The sequence below is a fragment of the Lepidochelys olivacea genome, assembly GCF_965140295.1.
Source record: "Lepidochelys olivacea isolate rLepOli2 genome assembly, chromosome: 5".
NCBI classification, from domain to species: Eukaryota; Metazoa; Chordata; order Testudines; family Cheloniidae; genus Lepidochelys; species Lepidochelys olivacea.
Window position 1 is genome coordinate 132,284,405 of NC_140415.1, and position 24,719 is coordinate 132,309,123.

General features: G+C 45.4%; 1 protein-coding gene across 3 annotated transcripts in view; it reads right to left on the reverse strand.

The window, feature by feature from the left end:
- The window catches only part of NRG1 (neuregulin 1), a 707,499-nt gene that overhangs the window by 411,153 nt on the left and 271,627 nt on the right, over positions 1-24,719 (reverse strand). For all 3 annotated transcript variants that reach the window (XM_084628934.1, XM_084628933.1, XM_084628932.1), the window contains exon 2: positions 3,501-3,575. In XM_084628934.1, coding sequence (XP_084485060.1) covers positions 3,501-3,575 — 75 coding nt within the window. The remainder of the gene's footprint in view (positions 1-3,500; positions 3,576-24,719) is intronic.

Genomic DNA, 24,719 nt, shown 5'->3' on the forward strand with positions numbered 1-24,719 from the left:
TCTTGTGATTAAGGCACCAGACTGGGTATCAGGCTAAGTTCAATTCCGAGCTCTGTTACAACCCTCTGGTGTGACCTCTTGTCAGTCTTGTGATCTCACGGGTTACATCTACACAGCAAACAACGTCGCCACACGGTGTCAAGGTTCAGAGCCAAGGTCAACTGACTTGGGTTCGGTGTAGATGTTCCTGCCTGGGCTGGAGCCCAGACTCTGATACTCTCCCCACTTGCTGGTCTCAGAGCCCAGGCTCCAGCCCAAAGGGGAACAGGTATCCTGCTGTTTTTAGCTCCAGAGAGTGAGCCCAAGTCAGTTGACCTGGGCTCTGAGACCTGCTGCTGCAGGTTTTTTTTTTCCTGTGTAGATGTACCCTCAGCTCCTCATCTGTGGCATGGGAATAACACCCCTTCCTTTCTCCCACCTTTTGTCCTATCTGTTTAGACTGTAAGCTCTTTGGGGCAGAGACTGTCTCTCACTATGCATCTTTACAGTGCAATGGAGACCTGATCTCGGCTGGAGGCTGCAGGCATTACTGTAATACAAACACTAATAACTTTTGGAGGTACTGTCTGGTGGTCTCCTCCCTGTCTCCAGATGTGTGGTGTTTAATACATTTGCTGACAGATGGGAGTGTCTGCTCAGGAGAGAACGAGGTTTTGAATATCCAAGGTATGGCAAACCAGGACTGAAGGGCATTGACAGCTCTATTGAGAGCCCTGCACAATAACTGCCTGCATTACTGCATGGCTTTAGCCAGTGCAGTTATCACCTGCATTTCACAAGCACCAGACTCACAGAACACTAAGCAGCCTGAATGTGTTTCTCTTTTGGATGAGGCCACATAACAGGCATAATACAATCAACAACAATTCCTAGCTTTCAGATCTAATCCCAGGATTTGTTACGATCTGATTACGTGCAGTAACTCGTGAATCAAAAATGTAAAGTTGTGCAGTGAGACAAAGTAAGACAGAAAGGAACTATGGCAATGGGACTTTAAAAAAGGCAAAGGATGTGGAAGACACAGAGTGGCTAAGGGACATTCAAGAGACAAACAGTGGCTTTTAATTACAAAATGAATTGCTCTGCAGGGCACCCTCACAAGTGATAATAACATCACCAAGCTTTTTTCTTTTTTAAAGAGGAGCCAGTAATTTATAGAGGGACTATCAATGATCATCTGGTCTGACCTCCTGCACAGGGCAGGCCACAGAACCGCACCCACCCACTCCTGTAAGAGACCCCTAAACGTGTAAACACTATGCTGAATGTCATACATCCTCATTGCACAATGTATGCATCATATCCAGTTTACCTGATGACATGCTCAGGGTCAGCAAAAGCCCTAAATCCCCAGGTGTCCTATACAGATACTCTAGGGGCACCATTCAGTTTTAAAATTCATTTCCCTGTGGTACAAACACAGGCCCAGATTCTGCAAATGCACGTGAATAACTTTGCATGTGAGTAGCCTCATTGAATTCAAAGTTCACCTCCATATACTGCAGGATTAGGGCTAGGACTGCCGAAACAGCTGGTTTGATTACCCAGGATATTGACACTTGTGAACAACAATTGACACAGGCAAATCACAGATTACAGGTACTGTGGAACTTGAGCAAACTAACAGAGAACAATTTACAGGGGAAAAACCAGTACAAATCTCTCAGATCAGGGAAGAACCAGCTAAATATGGCAAGAAAACAAACAATTCTCATTTTTACAATCAAAGAGCAGTGAGCTATTGGTTTTGTGCTGTAACTCTCCCATTGTTCACCATGCAGCATAATACGATCAGATTTTGGTTTAGGCCATTATAACATTATTTCAGTTTTATTTATGGTTCATGAGCAAGAATTTAACAAATATCACTCTAGCAAACTATGTCCGTAATGTACTAAGTGTGCAGTATCTATCTAACACATGGAAAATGTTAGAACTATGCTGAGGACAACAGAGTTTCCTTTCGTAAAAGAGAGGCAACCCCATCACTAAGGCTGTATTTTTCCTCTGCCCTAGAGGGAAACATTAGACTTGCATAAACACACAGTGCAATAGGCAGTATAAGGTGCTAGAAATTATATTGTGGTGAGTCCTGAACTGGTGACAGGCTGAGGTCAGGGATCTCTCTCCCTTTCTGCCATGGGAGGGACCATTTCACAATAGGGAGCTAGGATTCCAGGTTTTCTGATGGCCAGCTTACCCATAGCATGTTCTTGGCATCACTTCCACCACCTTGGAATGTGTCTCAAGTCTCTGATGCCTACAAGCCCCAAATCCATTCACTACTCTCCACCTGTCATGCCCCCTTCCCCAATTCACTCATTACTCCCCATTCTGCTCCATAGTCTCCTTCAGTCTGTGCATGTGCACACTTCACTTAGACTATCTCCCCACTCTCACCACCCCATCCTTGCCCTTCTCCTCCTCCAATCTGCTGACTCCTTCCATCCCCCGCACCAGCCCAATCCACCTGCCGAACGATGCCGGGGCAGGGGTCTCAGTAGCATCCCCAGCCGGGAAGGGAGCCAGCAGACGTCTGTTGTTCGCTCCTCTACGGGGAACAGAAAGGGGCAGCTGTTTCTCCCCTGGACCTTGTAGAAGGGTCGTGCATTCTTATCTTTCCCTTCCAGAGCTCTTTCCCCACTGCCGGGGCAGGGAAGAGGGCTGTTCAAACTCAGGATCCTGACAGGTTTCAGAGTAGCAGCCGTGTTAGTCCGTATCCGCAAAAAGGAAAGGAATACTCGTGGCACCTTAGAGACTAACACATTTATTTGAGCATGAGCTTTTGTGAGCTTATGCATCCGATGAAGGGAGCTGTAGCTCACGAAAGCGTATGCTCAAATAAATGTGTTAGTCTCTAAGGTGCCACAAGTCCTCCTTTTTTCAGGATCCTGAGTGACTACGTGGGGGTGTTACAGCTGAAGAGTCAATGCTCCCTTTCTCTCCCATGCTGGGGAGCACAGGGAGGAGTGGAGAGGCCCAGGCTGACAGCAGCTGAATTGCCGCAAGCCAGCAGGCCGGATCTCTGCTGCTCTAAGAATAGATTAGGCAGAGTTAATGTAACATAGATCAATGCTCCTACTCAGCACCAAACTAGGATGGGCACCAGTCCCCTGGAGCATGCCAGAGAATGAGCAAATGACTGTTTGCCTGATAGCTCAGTCTGTGTCTGGCTTCTGGTTTCCTGGGCTTGCTTATATCATTAATATGCCTATATCCAGCACTGCAATAAGTTTCTCCGAAATTCAGGGAATTTCTAAAACTCATTTCGTTAGTGACATTCCCAGCTACTGGCTCTCAGGTCACGTCTCCCATGGCTCCTGTAATGGACCTTACTTTGGGGATCGGGGGTGGGGGGGTGTCAGAAGCTCTAAGGATGGCCCAGGCAGAGGACTTCTGCCGAGCACAAACACATCCCCAGTCCTCAGTACAGTTACTGCACATTCCATGTACACAAAGTCACATCTTTCAAACGGTTCCTTGATTTTAAATCCACTCACTGTTGTAGCTGCTGTTGTTGTTAGTCTCTGTCGGTGCCAGGCTGTGCTGAATTGGCCCTTCAGAAGTGGCCCTTCCTGACAGTAAATGGGAGAAGAGAGGGGAGGCGGGGAGGGGGAAAGAAAGAGAAGGGAAGGGGATATTTAGATAATCTCACTGACCAAACAGCAAATACTTCAACTGTTTAATGCTATTTGCATGCCAGTTTGTATTGCAATGCCCTACCCCGCCCTCCCATGCACCTACTGTAGACAATAGCAATGGAGATGTCGGGCTGTCTGCTCAAGGTTGGCTTGGAAAAGCTGATGGCCTAAAGTCCAGCCAGAGGACCATTAGCCCTTGCTAAGCATCAGTCCCCAAGAAATGCTTTGCACTGTACTGAGATCAATACACACATGAAGAAAGAAAGTAATGGGCTGTTCGTTTTTTACACATGCCAAGCAGTCCCAACAGGCATTTCCAGGGCATTCTGTACATCGCTCTATCAGCATGCTTGGATCATCTTTCACCATTCCATCAACAGCCCTTAAAAACACCAAACTCCTCTTTTGTGTTACGAATGTGTTTAATTCATGTTGGTGAAACCGTTGTCATCTACGGGGTCTGCTTTTCTTTCACAAACCGTACTTGCTACATAATCTTGTAAGGAATCTGCCTGTGCAAAATTTACAGATAGGTGCTTTATAATCCTCTCATGTAATTACTCCCAAAGATATTGCATTTTAAAACAAAGAGGCAATTCACAGGACCTTAAAGCCTGCTGGGTTGAGAGGACTGCACATTTTAATGTTGGAGATGATATTTACCATGCATAGGATCCATTACTCATCTCACAGCCTGATTGTCCTCTTGCTTACACCAGTGTAAATCAGGAATAGTGTCACTGTTTTCCATAGAGTTACACTTATGTAGAGGAGTGTAGGATCAGGCCCCACAGTTATAAAATTAGCAGCTACTGAGGATGCACATACACATACATAGTAGAAAGAAAAGGAGTACTTGTGGCACCTTAGAGACTAACCAATTTATTTGAGCATGAGCTTTCGTGAGCTACAGCTCACTTCACGAAAGCTCATGCTCAAATAAATTGGTTAGTCTCTAAGGTGCCACAAGTACTCCTTTTCTTTTTGCGAATACAGACTAACACGGCTGTTACTCTGAAACCTGTCATTATACATAGTAGCTAATTTTTCCTAACTGTGGAGTGATGAGCTTGGCATTAGTTCCTTAGTCTGCATCTGAGTTTGGGAGATTTCCTGGTATGCAGTCCTGGTAATGAACAGAGTCAAGCTTACTCTGTAAATATGAACCATCTCTTTTTTAAGCACTGGTTTCTCTTTAAATGCTCTCCCTTTTCCACTTATTCTTCTAGAACTTGATGGGACTCCACACTCTTAAGCATCACTTAAGCTATGTACGTGGTTGATAAAACAGCATTTGTGTTATTTAAAATAAAAGATATTTTAAAGCGAAGATGGGAAGCTAATTCTCCATTGGAGAAAGTGCTGAAACATGCATTTGAGCAGTCTGCTGTCAAAAACCTGCCCATTTCACTCATACAGAAGCAGCAAATGCTGCATTATTGCTGACACAAGTGCAACTGTTCCCCATTAAAGTCATTTCTGTCTTGTGATAAGCAGAGACTAAAGAGACAATTCATGCTCAAGACCACAATCCCGCCTCACTGGATTCAGGTCCTGACGAAGCAGATGAACTGGGAAATCCTTTTTATAAACTAGAGTTTAGTGAAGAATGCATTCACTTTCCCCCCATCTTTGTGTAAAAAGTAAAAGTAAATAAAAAATTTATTCCTGCCCCTTGCCATGCCGACTTGTCATTACTTTTTCATTTAAAAAAACAAAACACAACTTTTGGAAGTCTTTCAGACTAAATTCCCTTTATAACACGGAAGGGGGGAGATTTTCAAAAGCACCCAAGTGAGTGAGAAGCACAAGTCTCATTGCTTCTGTAAATCTCCCCCCTCAGTGCATGGCTCCTACAACACTTTGGGTGCTTATGAAAAATCTCTCACTTTGGGGCATGGCTCCCATGGGTGCTGGTTTAAAGCAGGTAAAGAAAGAAATAGCGTTAGTTCTTCTTTGTGTTATCTAGCCAGGCAAGCACAGAGGGACTAATTTGTTCTCTTGGCTGGACTTTTTAAAAAAAAATCATATATTTTACATTAAGCTGCTCTTTATTCTGTGTTATTTTTCTCCCTTTGTCTCTTTGCTGAGGTTCCTTCTAACACATAATAAGAAGCAAACCTTCAAAGTCCTTCACTGGCTTCCCATTCAGCTCAGAGCCCATTTCCAAATAGCCCTTGTTGTTTATAAAGATTCTTCTTGAACTTGCTCCAACTTTAATCTTTCCCTCGTTCTGTCACTGGTCCATTTGCTTTAGTACTATCACCTCCCTCCCTCCTGTCTCTTCCTGCAGTCTCACCACTGTTTGTGCAAGAGCCTTCTCCTCTGCAGTTTCATCTCTTTTCAGTCTCATCTACCTGAAAATCTGTCTTTTCTCCTTTGCCTACACTCCAACTCTTTAAAGTCTTTCCTCCCCTACAAATCCATTTTAACTTATGTCATTCCATAGGCATATGTTGTTTCTACTATGTCTTTTTATTTCTATATCTTATTTATATATTTCTTTTCTTTAATGAAAACAGATTCTCACAAAAGGGTATGTCTACACAATAGCTGGGAGGGTGCTTCCCAGCATGGGTAGACAGAAATGCGCTAGCTTTGCTTGAGCTAGTGTGCTGAAAATAGCAATGTGGCCAAGGCAACATGGATGGTGGCTCGGGCTAGCTGCCCGCAGTACAATACCCCTAGGCACGTACTTGGATGGCTAGCCTGAGCCACTACGGCTGCGCTGCTATTTTTAGTATGCTATTTCTAGTATGCGAAGCACCCTCCCAGCTGTAGTGTAGACTCTCCCTGAATCACATGAATCCAGCAGCTATGGCTTTAAGAAAAACCACCAAATATCACGAGACTCACAATAAAATCGTAAGAGTCAGCAACCATTGTACATCTCACAACTGTGGGCCTTGACTTCATTCGGCATTGGATCAGACCTGTTACGGCCAATTTGCCCAGCTGCTAAGACTAATGTGCGTCAGCAGTGTGCCTTTCTCTCAGCTGTAGGGTTGCCAAGTTTCTACTCGCACAAAACCAAACACCCTTGCCCTGCCCCTCCTCCAAGGCCCGCCCATGTCCTGCCCCTTCTCCGAGGTCCCGTCCCCCCACTCTCCTCACCCTCACTCACTTGCTCATTTTCACCAGGTTGGCTCAGGGGGCTGGGGTACGAGAGGGGGTGAGGGCTCCAGCTGGGGATGCAGGCTCTGGGGTGGGGCTGGGGATGAAGGGTTTGGGGTGCAGGAGGGTGCTCTGGGTTGGGATTGAGGGGTTCAGAGGGTGGGAGGGGGATCAGTGCTGGGGAACGGGGGTGCGGTGCAGGTGGGGGGGTGCTCAGGGGTGCAGGCTCAGGGCTGTGCTTACCTCAAGCAGCTCCTGGAAGCAGCAACATGTCCTCTCTCTGGCTCCTAAGCAGAGGTGCGGCCAGGTGGTTCTTCGTGCTGCCCCATCTGCAAGCACCGCCCCCACAGCTCCCATTGGCCATGGTTCCCAGTCAATGGAGCTTCAGGGGCAGCACTTAGGTCTGGGGCAGCGTGCGGAGCACCCTGGTTGCCCCTATGTGTAGGACCCGGAGAGGGGACATGCCACAGAGGGGAGCCTGCCAGTCCCGCTGTGCGGTGCCGCCAATCAGACAGTCAATGCCCAGTCAGCAGTGCACATCCCTAAATACAGGCACACTGGGCTGATAATGAGCCCCGAAGGGTGTGTTTACACAGCTAGCAGCATTCCGCAGCAGTGAGGCTCAAAGCCCAAGTTGACAGCCTCATGCTCACAAGGCTTGTGATACGGTGCTAAAATGGGTAGGGTGTTCAGGCTCAGTCTGGAGTTCGGGCTCTGACGCACACCCGCCTTCCTAGGCTTCAGAGCCCAACCCCCAGCCTGAGCCCAAATGTCTACACAGCAACTACTTTTAGCACCACAGTGTGAGCCCGAATCTGTAGACCCAGGCTTTGAGACTGGCTGCCACAGGCTTCTGCTTGCTGTGTGGACATGCCCTATGTGTTCATCTACCCTTTACAAAAAAAAGTCTTTGATTAAAGTCACATTTTATCACAGGTATTGCGATATCTGGTGTTTTACTTAAAGCCAGAGCTCCTGGAGTCGAGTGTGAATGTCACATTATCAACTTTCATTCAAAACGTTTCTAGCCCTCATGATTGTGGAGAAAAGCTTGAAAACGTGACCCCTGAATTCTCAAAAAACCAGATGGCAAATTAACCCCCCCCAATGTATTATTTTTAAAACCTAATGATTTTTAAGTCAATCTTCTGATTTCGGAGGTTGGGGGTTTGGTTCGTGATTTTGGAATATTTAGGGTTGGTATAAATACTGCATTTGTGTAAGTATAAAGGGCATGCTACTTAGCATTGCATTGGTAAGTTCGTTAATTGTGACATATTCTCACATACATACAGGCTTTACGAGGAGCCATTTCACAAGCTTCTTGACTTATGGGTGGACTTTCTTTTCCATGCTTATGACCTATACCCTACAAGTAAAACCACTTCATATACTGAGCTGCACACTAGATTTGAAATGAAATGACCTACAGAAAATTATGGCTTGCTGTTTTTTCCAGTTCTTGTTATCTCTGGAGGAAAAAAACTTTGATGAAAGATATTTTATCTTGCGGATGATGCTATGACATGCACACTGTCGTGCTACCCTAAACAGAAATGGCCCACAGGTATGAGGTTGAGGTTCCGATCTGAACTTGGAAGCACAGGCATATTTAAATCATGGGATTTTGGCTTGGGCTCATCTCTTGTCAGAAACCCCAAACCTTGCTGAAGCCCCATTCATCACTACCTTGCAATTTGTTTCTAGGCAGCAGTATGGATTGGATATTCAATAGCTCTCAACACTGGCTTAACTCTGCTCTCTTTGAAGCTAGTGGTAAATCTCCCATTGGCCTAACTCTGCTCCCATTGGTTTAGCAGGAGTGAGGGTGTCCAACTCTCAGCAATTTTGAAACTCCCGACCTACAGCTGCCAGTGGTGCCTTAAAAAGAGAAACAAACTAACAAACTTCTCTTTCACTCGGCTTTTGCAGGCATCCATCAAATTGTCTCTCTGGTTTCACTCCAGATCCCTTTTGCAACTCAACCAAGAGAACCGGCGCAAACATCATGTGTCAAATGTAAGAGGGAATCATAGACAAAGGCTATGTCTACAGTGCCAAGCTTTTTCGCCCAAAGTTAGACCACTTTTATTAAGGTGCTTTAATTAAATCGCTGTTGCATGTCCACACTGCGCTCCTTGTGTCGCTGGAGCACATCCACACCAGCAGCTCTTGCATCGACAAGAGAGTAGTGCACTGTGGGTAGTTATCCCACTGGGCAACTGGCCTCAGGGTGCTTTGGGAAGGGTTTACAATGCCTCATGGGGCAGGTACAGCATCACGTGATGCGGGTTTCTCAATCCCATTGTTCCATGGGCATCCTAATAGATTGCCAGCCACTTTTCAACTGAAGTGTGGGGCATAGCAGGGGAGAGTGTGTGACAGGAAGTGGGGGGGAGACAGACAGTGTGTGTTGGGGGAGAGTGAGTGTGTTGGCACACTGTCTGGTAAGTTCAGACAGTGCCAGAAGCAACCAGTCCTGAAGCAGGGGAAAGGGGACATCAGCCCCCACCTCCCTCCCTGGCTCTGCACAGCACAGACTCTCTCCCTCTCTCTCCCTCTCTCTCTCTCACACACACACACACACACACACACAGATATCCACCCCTGTCTGCCTCTGAGTTCCTCGTGTGGGAAACAGCAGAAGCATTCCACATGAATGATTTGGTCTTTGGTTCCTGGAGCAGAGCAGCACAGCACGGTGGCTGTCAGAACCGAGCTTTGAAAGGGACGGGGCGCAGGCCTGCAGGGCCGCTGAGTTCAAAACACTGAGCAGGGCGGTCACTTCAGGCATTGTGGGACACCTCCAGAGGCCAATTACAGCGAGAAAAGCAAGCAAGGTGTTTACACTGGTACTCTGGCGATAAAACCTTTGTCCAGTAAGCCGGATCCCTTTCCTCGAGGTGGTTTTATTAAAGCGCTGCCATTTGCAGCTGAGGAGGTTTGTCACAAAAAGTGGCTTTGCCATGTGTACACCTTGGCTGTTTCATCGCCAACAGCTGCTGTTTGGGGAAAAAACTTGGCAGCGTAGACCAGCCCTAAACCAAAGCGTGCAAAATTGTGAGTGACTGTTGGTAGCTGTCAAGACAAAGAAAATGGAGGAATGGGCATTTCGTACCCCCAGGAATCCCCTTTGATGTGTAGCCTCTGGATGAGTAATGCAGTAAATCTGCTGTATTTCATGGATAAATGGGCCCTCAGCCTACCTGTGGAGTTCTTAAATATTTTCAATGATAGTAGCGGCACAGAGTTTATACAGTGATGGATAAGGGTAATTCAGCCTTTTGAAAGCTAGTAAATAAATCATTTCTGGGTGTCCTAAACATTTACATCCACAAAAAGCAGATTTCTTCAAACAGTTTTAAACAACACATATTGAGCTCACTTTTCATGCCTTTTAGCTGTTATCGAATTTTATGCAATGGGGGGGAAATAATCTGAGAGAAGCAGTTCAGAGTCACTCTCCAGACTCCAAACTGCTCTTATGTAAGAGAAGAAAAGCTGTAATTTAACTCAGTCTAAGCTTGGGGATAACTGGGTTTTTTTGTGTGAATCAGACTAAAGTAATTGATTCATTAAGGTCCAAATTCTGTCCTTGGGTGGATGCATGAAGTGTTCACTGAAATCCACAAGTGCTAAGTGCCTGTGTCTGATGGCAGAATCTGACCCACATGTTGAAATGTAGCCAACCATCCTACAACCTTTACTCTTATGGAAAAATCCCATAGGTTTTACTAGAAAATGAAAACATTCTAAGAGAATTTTTAAACTAATCCATGGAATTCCATAACAGGGACAGAATGTTCTGTTAAATTGTATAGACTGGCTTAAAATTATACAGAAAGGATAAAATTTTCTATTAAAAGCTATACATTTCTAGAAAAAATCTATAAACCCTACTGCATTCAGTTTTTATAGAAGCCTATCACATTTCATCACTATCAAATTCCATAGGACTTTCCCCAAAAATCACACGAGTAATATTTATTTATACCACTCGACCAGATCCTCCCCTCGCCTGCACTGGTGTCAATCAGGAGCAACTCCACTGATTTAATTGGAGTCACACTGGTTTAAAATAAGTATATGTGAATTCTGTGGGATCACTCAGTCGAAACAAGACTGAGTCCTTTTTGTTCTGTTTCCAACCTAGATGGAAAATACCCTTTTTGCACTTGCAGCACAAACTCTACATTCAACTTCTTTCTCTTACCCCGCCCACCATTTAGACTCAGAATGCAAACTGCATCTTCCCTTGGCAAATCCTTCTGGTCTCCAGCCACTCACACCAATTCTTCCTATAGTACATTACAGTATATCTCGTATATTATTACAGTACCAAGAGTCAACAGCTGAGATCAGGGCCCCACTGTGCATCTTGTCATGAGTCAAGATCAGGAGTTGTTGAGGGCAGAGACTGGGGATTTTTTTCACTTGTTTTTACAGTACTTAGCACAATGGGATCCCAATTCTTGACTGGGGCCATTAGGCCCTACTGTAATACAAGTTGTACATAAATAAACTCCCATTGAAGGGAAGCTCTGTACATGGCAGCCCAGCAAGATCATCCCCAGAGGGGAAGAACAGTTAATATTGGGTTGCAGGATGCATTTACAAATGTTATTCTGCCAAACTCAGGGAACTTTCTAACATGCTGTAGAGTCTGCATGTTTTCAAGCAATAGACAAAACAAATGAGTATCTAATTACAGCAATTTATAACCTCTGCATCCCTCAGCCCCCCATGACACAATCAGCACTAAAAGTTAATGGACCGAGATATTTTGTTCTATACAAAAAGAAACTCCAGCAAGCAACATGCCAGCTATATACCAGCGTGGATAACATGTCTTCCAAACGGGTTTCCTTCACCAGCTATTCTAGCAGAGCCAACTACAGCCTGCACCCAAGGAAGCAAGGAAGCTTATATTTAAATTGCAGGAGAGCCAAAAATATTGCGAACAACTAGCATTTTGTGCTGCTTCCTGCTGCTAGTCAGCAGTGAATTCACTCTGTTCTCATTCTTTGCATGATTGGATGCTGTGACTGACTGCTTGACACCACTAGAATTCAACTTGACCGGGACAGAGTTGCCAACTTGGATCAGGGAAACCATTCATTGTTACAGCCAGATGGCATAAGAAAGGATTCTATTCTACATAGCTTTGTATACTGTGCTCGTCACTGTAGTAGCAGAGCACGTTCCAGTCGTTCATTAAGCAACACGACTAACAGCTGTCTTGGGATACGATTTTCAAAAGCTTCTCAGTCATTTAGGTGCTTCTGAAATTTTTACCCTTAGTCAATACAGTTAAAAATGTTATTAACAAAGCTGCCCATTCTCACTTTTCCAGTTATTGTCAAAATGGCAGAAATCAGCCACGCGTAGCAGCATTTGTCTCCCACTAGATTAATGTTCGAGAAGAAACCTTCCTGAAGATTCCTCCAAATGACCTGCTACAATAAGTTGGAGAAACAGGAAACTTGTACTCTTTAAAGACATCTACCTTAGCTGAATGTCTTTTCTGAAATTAAAATATCAGATATTTTAAAACAGTTCTTTGGAAGGGCTCAATCCAAGGGCTAACTGCCTCGCTGGCTGTTGGCGCACACAGGATGAGGGACCTTCCTATCTTCCACAGCTATGGAGGTTCTGACTAATTGAGGCCCCATCTCTGACCTGAATCTGGCCCCCTGAGAGAGGGATATCCTTTGCTGGCATGACATCAAGCTTCATTACCATATATTGCAGTCAGAGTTATGGGAATTATATCAAGCAACCTACTGGCATCATAACATGAGGGAATCCCACAACTTGCATCCTCTAACACAAGGAATTATATCAAGCAACCTACTGGCATCATAACATGAGGGAATCCTCATGTTAGTCATGTTACTTAATGCATCCCTGGAAAGTGCTCAGATCTTGCAGTGATGAGTGTGGTATCAGACTAGAATGAATAACGGTGGGAGCCTTTAAACAGTTCAGGAAACATACGTTGACATTTTCATTATTATTATTTATTTGTATTATGGCAGCACCTATGAGCCCCCGTCATAGGCCAGGACCCCAATGTGCTAGGCAAAATATTGAATAGATGCTCATTGATTGAGAACCATCCATCCTGGTGCATTGAATGAGGCAGGGGTCCTACAGAAAAAAACAGCATGTGATGATAAGTATGAGACATTACGTATCACAATGCCTCTGCACAAGGGGGCTGAACTGAGATTGCAGAAGCAGCCTTAATTCTGGCATGTCCTAATATTTGAGTGCTTGACAAAAGAATGTTATTTTAACATAGTTTTTGTGTGTGTGGATAATAAATAAAATAATAATAGTAATAATAATAATAATTCCCTGTTACCACATTTATTACTTGCTTGGTCTGGAGTCTAAACTTCCCATGTCACTTACAAGGCAATTCAGCAGATCTTATGCAACTGCAGTGAACGTGGCTATAAATAAAACTGTAGCATTGATATTATTCTGCATTATGAACATGGGAACTGACTGACAATAAAAATCAAGACTGATTAACTCCAGGGCCTAATGGCTGCGTGGCAGCTGCTGCCAGAAATCAATGCATTAGGTCAGTAAAAAGCAATCTGCCGATTTTCCCTGTGAAAACTCTCTGAGGCAGAGCTGTGTTGTGCTCCCTGTTTTTGTGCTTTAAAGAGCTGTCATTTCTATAGTAAATTAAACGGAAAGCCAAAACGGAGGAGAAAGCATCTGACATCACCTAAGGAACCACAGAGCTAAACTGTTTACAGAATTCCTTACCAGGGCGCATGATGAATTCACCTTGGCATTGGCCCAAAATAATAGTTTTAATACACTTTAATTAAGATTGAATTTCATGTGCCCTGAAAGCACAGACCCAAACACCATCTTCCTTGCCAGAAACACCTAAAGGGAAGGAAATCTCTGCAAAATACCTTTCCCCAAGATCATTCTATCAGGTGCATGGGGTTTGCCATCTATTTTAGATTCTTCTATGGCTTCCAACCACTGTGGTATCTGAGCACTTTCCAACACCCCTGTAAGGTAGGGCAGTGCTGTTATCCCCATTGTACGGATGGAGAACTGAGGCACAGAGAAACTAAGGCCCAGATCCTCAAACATACTTAGGCTCCTAATAGCCATTGATTTAATTCTTCAAGTGAAATCCATGGAAGTTAGGAGCCTGGCTCTAGGGAAGTAATACTCAGCCTGGAGCTTCAGGAAACTCTTCAGGGCCCCCACATCTGGCTGTTTGATCATAGCTCCTCTTCAGTTCTTCCACAAGTCTGTGGAGCAGGCTGAGGACAGGGTCCACAACAAAATGAACATAGTGGCTCCCTAGGACTACACCTAGGACACAGGGACGGAGGGAGAGATGGAGAGACCTCCCCCAATAGCCAGGAAAGGGAGAGGAGGCACGGAAAGACTGGAGGCCAGAAGTGGGAGGAAACAGGATGCACGAAGCCAAAAATAATTCCATCTTATTGATGTGATGTTGTTTTCCTCATGGTTGCCTTAACATCCACACAATGAGACATGATGACACACATCATGATGGAAATAAGGCCATTGCAATAGATTCGTTTGTAGCTCTGTTCAATGACAATGTGGCCTGTTGCTCTAGGGGTTTTGCTTTTCCAGGCTACTTGGATGATGTCTGCTCACTCCCAACCCAGTCATTCTGTGGGGAAAAGTATGTTCTTACAGTATTTACAATCAACAAGCGAATCCTGGTATACACACAATGACCAAGATTTTCAAAAGTGACTAGCAATTTTGGCAGCCTTAAGTTTTGAGTGCCTAATTTGAGGCCTGGTTTTGTGCTGACCGCACACACTCCCTGTAGCGAGGCAGTGTGGCTCCCCGCCGCCCGCTGGCCAGGGGAGTGGCCGGACGTGCCCGGCGCCAGCTGGCCAGGGGAGTGGCCGGACGTGCCCCGCGCCAGCTGGCCAGGGGAGTGGCCGGCCGGCCGCTTGTCCACTGTCCCGAGGAACCCATGGTGCTGGACCCCCCGGAGAACACTGCGGGGACCCAGGCACCAGAAGGAGGAGAGTTGTTAGGAAGTAGCCTGGGGACAGCAACCCTAGTCTGGCTGTAACTCTGCCAGAACCCATGTCAGTGTGTTGTGGTCAGGATCCCCACTGACCCAGCAGCGGGTCGTTTGCTGCTGCTAGGGCCCCGGGCTGGGACGCAGTGGAGTGGGTGGGCCTGTGTCCCCCCTGCCACCCAACTCATGGGTGGTAGTCTCCCCCTCTTCCAGGTCCTTGGAGGCCTGGGCTAATTTAAACATGCTGTGTTGCTCAGCCCCTGCCTGAGGGCCTGAGCTACTGACTATTTGGTGCCCCGCCCTGACTCAGGGCCCGGACCTACGGTACTCATTCCAGTTACTGCAAGGGCTGCCGAGGGAGACTCCGGTGGCTGGACAAATTCCCCAGAGTTAACCGCATGTAGCGAGCCAGTGTGGCTCCCTGCCACCCCGGAGAGGGTCGAGCCCCGGCATAGCCCCTTTACACTCCCTGAAAATCAGTCTCCTCGAAGGTGTGTCAACTTGGGCACCCAAAAATTTAGTCTGCTGAAATCGCTAGTCACTTTAAAAAAACTAGCGTGTGCTTTTAATATGTAACAATTTCCTGCAGGTGCTTATACGGGGAGCTTTTCAAAGGCACTTGGGTGCCCCAGCAATTCCCCCATTCCCACCTCCCCCTCACACATCTAGACTCATCTCCATGATTATTCTTCTTCTCCTGTTTCCTTTGGCTGTGGCAAAGCCAATCAGCTAATACAAATCTCTATTCCACAGGAGAAATTACCCTGAGAAGGGAGGGAAATCATTTCCCAGACTGTGTCCCACCCTAAAAGATGAAGAGGAGGCAGTGTGCAGGTGAGGGATGGCTCTGCCCAAATGGACCAGACACCATTTTGCTTCAGAATTAATTTTAAGAGGAGAAGGGTCTCATGACTGAGGTTGTTGCTCTTGGTGAGGCAATCTATACCCTCCCTTTTTGTTCAGTCTGTGTGTGCTGCTCCTGCATAGAAGTTCTCCTCAACTCTTTAATGAAAAACTCTTCTTTCAAAATGCCCTTTGCTTTAACTAGATAATTGAAATGCAATGTGTTCTCTCGGTCTTCCTGTACATATCCTGACAGCCAATTTATTCCTTCTGCCTCTAATACTGGGAACATCTCATAAGATCACATCTGTTACAGTCCCATATCAGTTGAATTAAAGAATTTAAAACTTCAGTAAGACCTGGAGTGAGAAACTTGCACTGGATAATTTGTAATTTTCTGCACGGTAACAGTTATATTTTCTTCCCTGAACATTTGCCAGTAAACAGCACGATCAGAGACTGCTAAGCTTTAGGAACTCACTTTTTGGCAACTAATGTGCTATTTTTTTTTAATCCTTTCTCATCCTAATCTATGCACCACACAATGTAGCTGTTGCCTTTACTTGTACATGTAATCAGCACAGCTTTTATCATTAAGTACCAATAACAGGAAAGCTAATTCGAGATAAATTACTTATAGATCAGATCAAAGAGAGAACCCTATTTTAGATCACTCTTTTTTGTCATGCCTCAGATTAGATTTCACCTGAAAACAAAGGGAAATCATACACAAGCTACTGAAAAGACACCAGCTTCTTCTGCATATTTGGACACTGTTTTATTAGTTTCACAGCACCACTGTACAGTCTGTGTTTTGTAGACAGATATACACTGGGAGCAACCACTTGGGTGGCACATGGGTAGAATTATTTCATTTCTGCCAAAGTATCACAAGTGCAAATTTCAGTACCTCGCTCTGCTTCTCAAAACAGGTAGGTCTTTGTATTAACTGTGTAGCGTCCAATGCACAACCCAGTGAGGAACGCAGAACAGTAACTAAACCTGGTAATGAGAAGGGGTGGCATCAGAGTTGTTCTTTAGGTGCCAGTCCTACAATTTGGTGTGTGTGTGTGGTGAGGTTTCAGGGCTTTAGCCCCACAGGGGTTGGGGTCACACCGGCGCTCTGGGCTTCAGCCCATTGGGGGAGCGTGGGTGCCAGGGCTCTGAGCTTCAGCCATGGGGCCCTGCAGACCCCTGAAACTGGCTCTCGCCTAGGGTTGCCAACTTTGTGATTGCAGAAAACCTTGCCCCACCCCCTGCCCTGCCCCTTCCCCAAGGCCCCCTGCTCACTTCATTCCCCCTCAGCACTCACTCTCCCCCACCCTCGCTCACTCTCACCAGACTGGGGCAGGAGGTTGGGGTTCGGGAGGGGGTGAGGGCTCCAGCTGGGGGTGCAGGCTCTGGGGTGGGGCCAGAGATGAGGGATTTGGGGTGCAGGATGGGCTCTGGGCTGGGGGGTAGTGGCGAGGGGTTCAGAGTGTGGGAGGGGACTCCAGGCTGAGGCAGGGGGTTGGGGCGCAGGAGGAGGTTTGAGGTGCGGGCTCTGGCCAGGTGGCGCTTACCTCAGGTGAATCCTGGGAAGCGACCAACATGTCCAGCTCATAGGCAGAGGCGTGGTGCGGGGACAGAGTGTGGAGTCTCCCTGGACATCCATGTGCCTAGGGGCCGCAGGGACACCCCAGCCACTTCTGGGAGCTGCACAGAGCCAGGGCAGGCAGGGAGCCTGCCTTAGCCCTGCGGCGCTACCGATCGGACTTTTAATGGCCCGGTTGGCGGTGCTGACAGAGCCACCAGGGTCCCTTTTTGACCGGGCATTCCGATCAAAAACCGGATGCCTGGCAACCCTACTCTCACGCCCTCCGCCCTGAGGCGTTTGAAACTATTTACTGGAGCTCCGCTCTGGACAGCTCTGGATGAATTTGAGTTTGGGGTCAGCAGTTCTCACACTGTGGCATATGAGTAAAATCCATGGGCAGCAGCCACCTAGACCTGTCACAGATGCCAAGGTTTATGCAGCTCCCAGCCCTGCCCCTACCGCTGCTTGGGGAAGAGTACATGGGATAGAAAAATCAGTGACTCTCTTCTTCTGAGAATCGCAGTTGGCGCTGTACAAAACTTGCCAGCTTTGGACAACCAGGCCTAGAGAAACAACCAGTCTGGCTAGGAAGCAGGTATAATGCTAGGGCTGGCCGGAGAATAAAAGTTACGTTTTGCAAAGAATGTTGAGATTTGGGAATTTGGTTTTTATTCTGCCTCGGAACCATACTGAGATCTTCTGAAAATTGTTACGACAAAATACAGTGGAAAGACTCAGCCACAATAGCCAATAGCCCAGTATAAAACTGACCCATGGAGACCCACATTTAAATCCTGAAACGATGAAGTGAGCTGTAGCTCACGAAAGCTTATGCTCAAATAAATTGGTTAGTTTCTAAGGTGCCACAAGTACTCCTTTTCTTTTTGCGAATACAGACTAACACGGCTGTTACTCTGAAACCATTTAAATCCTGCTCTTCTTGATTTGGAGCAGGGACATGAATCTAGGCTTTCCATATGCCAAGTGAGTGCTGTAACCACTGGGCTACTGGCTGTGGTGGGGGGATGTAACGCATGCCCACAAAGGGTTAAACATCCTGCAGGATAAATAACTCAAATTCAACCCTTAAAGACATATGAGCAGATAATGTTTGTGTATTTACATACATATGGGTAGTGGTCAACAATGTAATCAACAGTCCCTCTCTATGCTGTATTCTGTTAATTCAGAGATCAAAAGAACATCCGAGCATTTAACTGAATTGTAAACACTGTATTCCTCTCTCTTTGAAACGTATAGCAAATCATCTGTAAATGGTGGTGGAACAGGCAATTGCCTTATGTTAATTCATGTAGCTAAGTACTGGTGATGGACCTACTTCAAAATCACCCTAATTACCTATTGTAAGCCAAGGGACTCCGACTTGTCAAAGAAGGCTTGAAATTGTATAAAAGATCCTTGGGTCCCAATCCTTTTAATCTCAGATCTGCTTGAGGTTTCATGCAGGGGAAGCCTAAGCCACAAGGACTGAGATCCCAGTTCTGACTGGACTGCCCAGAAATATAAACATTGGACTATAGCCTGTGGACTATTTCTGAAAGAACTCTTTGCGACTACAAAGCTCACCATCTCTGCTATGAATCTGAACCTCAGGAATTTAACTCATATCTGTATGTATACTGATCTTTTAACCATGCTTTCTCTCTTTTCTTTTTTTAATAAATTTTAGTTTAGTTAATAAGAATTGGCTGAGAGCGTGGATTTGGGAGAGATCTGGAATATTCATTAACCTGGGTGGTAATGTGTCCGATCCTTTGTGATTGGTAGAACCTTTTCTTTTATATGATGAAATAAGATTTTCAGTAATCTTCATCATTCTTGACATGGGTATCTGGGTGGAGGCTTGAGGCTAGGTTACTTTAAGGGAACTGTGTTGTTGGCTTCTGTGCAACCAGTGAGGTAATAAAGAAGCTGTTTTGTGCTGGCTTGGTAAATCTAAGTATTGAAAATATCCACCAGCTTCCGGGAATGTCTGCCCCATACTCTGCAGTTCACTCTAATTGAGGACCTCAGATGGTGCCCCCCCGGGACTCTGGTCACAGGGGGTCTCTCTCTCTTTCATTCTCTTCAACCCTTTCACTCTACCCCCACATATACTGCACCTGAGAAATTTTCCTGATGAAAGGCTCATAAAAATGATACATTTCTGTGAAATGTAGATGAATCTGCATTTTCCGATGAAAAAAATGTTTCAACAAAAATGCCCAATCAGCTCTAGTCTACACAACACAGGTGTTTTCATAGCAACTTCCTACTGTGTTGGAATGTTCTTAAATACACTCAGCTGTCCACAAAGAGTGCTTAACCTGGACAGATATGCAGAGGATGAAACATGGATTAGAGCTATTGTACGAAGCCTGACAATCAGACTTATATTTTTAGTTGGCATTAGCATTTTAAAAATAGCACAGAAATCCACCAAGGGCAGAGAGGAAAACAGAGCTTGAAATAACGCAAGACTATCCCAAGGTAAAGGGTGTGTCGCCCTCTCTCACCTACGTCAAAGTTGTGCTCATCTGAGTTTGCAGGTTTTTTCACTAGTACTTGATAATGGCTCTCAAAGGAGACTCTCAGAACACTTCACAAATGTTAATTAACTATGCTCTTCAATGTCCAGACAGGGCGGAAAGCATTATATATCCACTTTACAGCTACCTACACTGAGGCACAGGGGCCCACATTCTCAAAAGTATTCAGGCTCCTAACTTCCTCTGAAATCTGTGTAACTTGGGACACTACCTTTGAGGATCTGGAAAACCTAAGTCCCTTGACCAATGTCATGTAGCATGTCAAAACCAAGACTAGAACCTAGGAGTCCACACTCTCAGTTGCCTGCTATAACCACACAGCCTTCCTTTGCCAGCTCAGGAACAGAAAGGAGAAGCTTGCTGCCCTAAGTGGCATATAGCCCTGTTGCAATGGTACCCGTGGGGCTTTAGAGGGGCACAGGAATCACCCCTGGAAAACTCTGCCCCAGCTACACCTCTGCCTCCTTCAGCACACTCCTGACCCACAACAGAATGTCCCTGGCATCTGGGGCTACTGGGGAAGCAGGGCAGATCTGGCTCTGCGTCTAGAATTGAGGCTCTGTCCACTGTGGGTATTCCTGGGGAGGGCCACAGGCCTCCTCTGCTGCTCCTTTGTGTCAGAAGGGGGCCCCAATGCAGCAATGGAATTCAGCAATCAGAGGCATCCTGCTGGGAGAACTGGTTCCCATCACTTAAAGGAAGGAGAAGAAAAAGACCATTCAGGGAATACAGCTATGTGCCCTCTCTAGGGCCCTCAAGGAATGACTGTGAGGGGCTCGGCAAATTAACTGGAGAAACACATGCCTTGGTGTCAGGGTTCCTTCCCCACTCTGAACTCTAGGGTACAGATGTGGGGACCCCCATGAAAGACCCCCTAAGCTTATTCTTACCAGCTTAGGTTAAAATCTTCCCCAAGGTACAAACTTTGCCTTGTCCTCGAACAGTATGCTGCCACCACCAAGCGTTTTAGACAAAGAACAGGGAAAGAGACCACTTGGAGACATCTAACCCCAAAATATCCCCCCAAGCCCTATACATCCCCTTTTCTGGGGAGGCTTGAGAATAATATCCTAACCAATTGGTTACAAAATCATCAAAGACCCAAACTCCTGGATCTTGGAACAATGGAAAAATCAGTCAGGTTCTTAAAAGAAGGATTTTATTTAAAAAAAAAAAAAAAGGTAAAAATCATCTCTGTAAAATCAGGATGGAAAATACTTTACAGGGTATTCAGATTCAAAACACAGAGGATCCCCCCTCTGGGCAAAACCTTAAAGTTACAGAAAACAGGAATAAACCTCCCTCTTAACACAGGGAAAATTCACATAAAACAAAAGATAAACTAATCTGCCTTGCCTGGTTTACCTAGACTGGTTGCAATATTGGAGACTTGGATTAGGATGGGTTGGAGAAGATGGATTTCTGTCTGGCCTCTCTCAGTCCCAAGAGAGAACAAGCACGTAAGCAAAGAGCACAAACAAAATCCTTCCTGCCCCCCCCAGATTTGAAAGTATCTTGTCCCCTTATTGGTCCTTTGGGTCAGGTGCCAGCCAGGTTAGCTGAGCTTCTTAACCCTTTACAGGTAACAGGATGTTGCCTCTGGCTAGGAGAGATTTTATAGCATTGTATACAAAGGGGGTTACCCTTCCCTTTATATTTATGACACTTGGAAACATGTCTTGGTAAAGTCAGGCTCTCTATACCAGGCTCCAAACTTACTGGACTATGCCTGGTGCTGCTTGCACTCTGAATGACTAAGGAATAGTGTCATTTCCCCTTCTTACTGCTGAAAAGAAAAATTAGGTATCTGTTGAAAAATAACTTCTCACTCAAATTCCAGATGCATTTAACTAAATGAAAAAGGTCCCTTTGCGCACCAAAGCTTTAATTACATTATTACTTCTGAATATTTTATTTTCAACTATTTCAAGACCCAAACCTTTTTCTTTAACCAAAGAACATACTAATTTTAAACACATTGGCCGTGCTGTCTCACTGGTGTGACTACAGTTCTCAGATACTTTGCAGTCCTCATGAACTCCTGGGGCCTGAGTTTCCATTGCGATCTGGCTATTCTGCAGCACTCCAGTGACACAAACACTCCATAAAGCCAGTGTAAACTCCCAGAGGTATAGTGACACCTCCATAAAACATAGGGGCGTGGTCAGAGAAATGATATTGTGCAGATCCCCAGCTGCCAGAATGGCCTTTTGTGCTATTAAAAAGATCGGAGGTCTGGAAAACATATCTTCCAATGGAGAGAATGCAGGGGCTCCATCTATTTAGCTCATTGAAGAGAAAGGTTAAGAGGCAACTTGACAACAGTCTGGAAGTACCAATGCAGGGAGATGGTCTATGATATTAAGGGGCTCTTTAGTCTTGCATATAAAACCATAACCATAAACATAACAAGAGTCAGTGGGTGGAAAGGGGAAAGGATGCCTGCAGTAAACTGACATGTCAAGAGTCCACAGTTTGCACCATTCGTTGTTCTCTCAGATCAAGATATGGATACGGGCCTGGAAGGTTCCCTGAACAACTTTCTTCGCTCTTCAAAGAAAGAGTCTGTAAGTCCCCCTCACCCAACAGGGGTTTTCCTACAAATTCAATCCACGTATAGATTCATATTGCACCAGTCACCATGGTGTCACAGTGCCTTTTCTTTTGTTGTCTTCCATTTCATCTGCCCTTTCCAACCAGAGCCCTCCTGTGCTAGCACCTCAGTGTATTCCCTCTTAGGTCATGACTGACTTTGTTCCTTCTAGCCCACCCCCTCCTTGGAGAACCCTCAGAAAACCCAATGTTTCTCACTAAAGCGGGACTGAACAGTTCCTCCCTGTCCTGGAGCTATCCCCTCATCCTGTGGTGAGAGGCAGCCGCTACCTCAGTTTCTCTGCCTACCTATGCTTCAATTTCCTCCTGAGCTGCTAGGGAAGATTAATTGCACCCTCTGGTTAGCTTAGGAATGTCCTCTCCTTGTAGGATAAGGGAAAGTCCAAACAAAACACAATGACACCTTTGCCCTCCCCAAGCCGCAATCCTCTTGCCTGTGTGCATGCAGCCGTCTCCTTTGGATACAGGAAATGAAGGCGGGCCCTTCTGTGATCCCCAAACAATAAGCCAGTACCCATGTTGGACTCAGGCCCATACTGCTGCTCTTCTCCCAGGCTTTTTGGGTAGGGAACCTCTTAAAGGGACATCACAACTTCACCTTGGCTTGCACAGATTCCAGTTTCCTTGAAATCAAAGATTCTTAACAAGTTCTCTGTTGGGGAAACTAACCTTTCTAAAGAGCCTGGGGCTCTTAAGCACAGCAGGGCTTGAAGTAGTCATAAGGTCTGTACCTGCTCTCCCTACCTCCAAGAAAAGTACCAACTGCTCCACAGAATTTATACCGGCCTCCAAATTTGAACAGCCCTTAAAAGGTGTTAAATACGTTTCAGTTGCTTAAAAATCCACTTAATTAGCAAGATAACACAAAGCCTCTAATACTAATCTTTGTATGATTGTTTTGGTATGAGTCTCTCTTCCCCCCCCCGCGAAATCCTCCCATATCCAAAACCTGAGAGCTTTTTAGGAACAGCATGGGAACGAAAGGTGTTTTAATTTGATTTCTCGTTGTTCTCTGCCAGTTGTGCATGGATCAGATGAGATAATCAGGTCCCTGGTACACACAGGGGAAGTGTCATGTTTCATGTGTACCCACAGAGCTAGCTCATCCTTTTACTATATTCAGCAGTAACGCAAGGAACCTACAGGCCGGTATCCTGTGAGACATTGGCTTATTCATGATAGCATAAGTAAAATAGGCCTATCACCCTTAACATAATAAAATGGCTCGACAGTTATCCTAGATTTTGGGGAACTGGGAATAGCTTGCTCAAGAATGGGAACTGGTATGTAACCACAGGAACACTGAACTGATACTGGGCTTGGATATTTTACGATAGAATCATTGACAGAGGTTTAATCATAAACTTGCTTTAGCAACAGGTGATGTATATGATAATGGGCATACAGGCACTAATATGTTAACCTATAGGATAAGTGCACCCCAATATTATGAGGGAGAGGAAGTTAGATTTGCACATGGAAGGCTGGGCCTCTGAATTACTGATGATAGTGCCCAGGCACTATTATAGGCCGAGCCACCATGTGGCGTGGAATAGCTTTCCATCATTGACCCGTCAGATCTTCATTGTTATCTACCACCAACCTTTGGGTGTTGGGGTTCTGGACCATCAGACTCATTTGGCATGCCAGAAACAGGCATGTCTCTCACCACCAGGTCCCAAAGGAAGGGTGTGAGTAAAATATAAGTATATGAGCATACGGAGAGGATGACACCAAAGATATCCCTAATACTGCATTACTGCTATTTGTTTATGTGGTTTGGAGTTGTCTTGTGTTTATTAATTGTGTTAATAATAGTGGCTAAGGCTTGGCTTTGCCCTCAGTGTGACTGTCTTTGCCAGACAGCCCGGGGCTCCCTATAAGATATTGAACTTGTTAGTTTTAATTCTGTGGAGCCTGATTCAGGGACAAGAACCCTAGTGCCTCCAGCTCATTAAATTAGTATAAATTGGCAATTGATACAATTATTATTAACCATTCAAAAGGATCAGGCAACACATGGCACACACACGGTTAGATAAAAGTTAGATAAAAACATAAATACTCTGGCTGGAAGGTTGCCAGAACCACCTGATCAACATCCTATACAGCAATCAGGGAAAGATTAAGAATGAGCTCTCAAAACTGGATACTCTCATAAAGAACCAACCTTCCACACAAACTTCCTCATGGCTGGACTTTACAAAAACTTTACTTTACAAAAACTAGACAAGCCATTTACAACACACACTTTGCTTCTCTACAAAAGAAAAAGGACACTAAACTATCTAAATTACTACATGCTACAAGGGGCCACAACAGTGGTTCCCTTA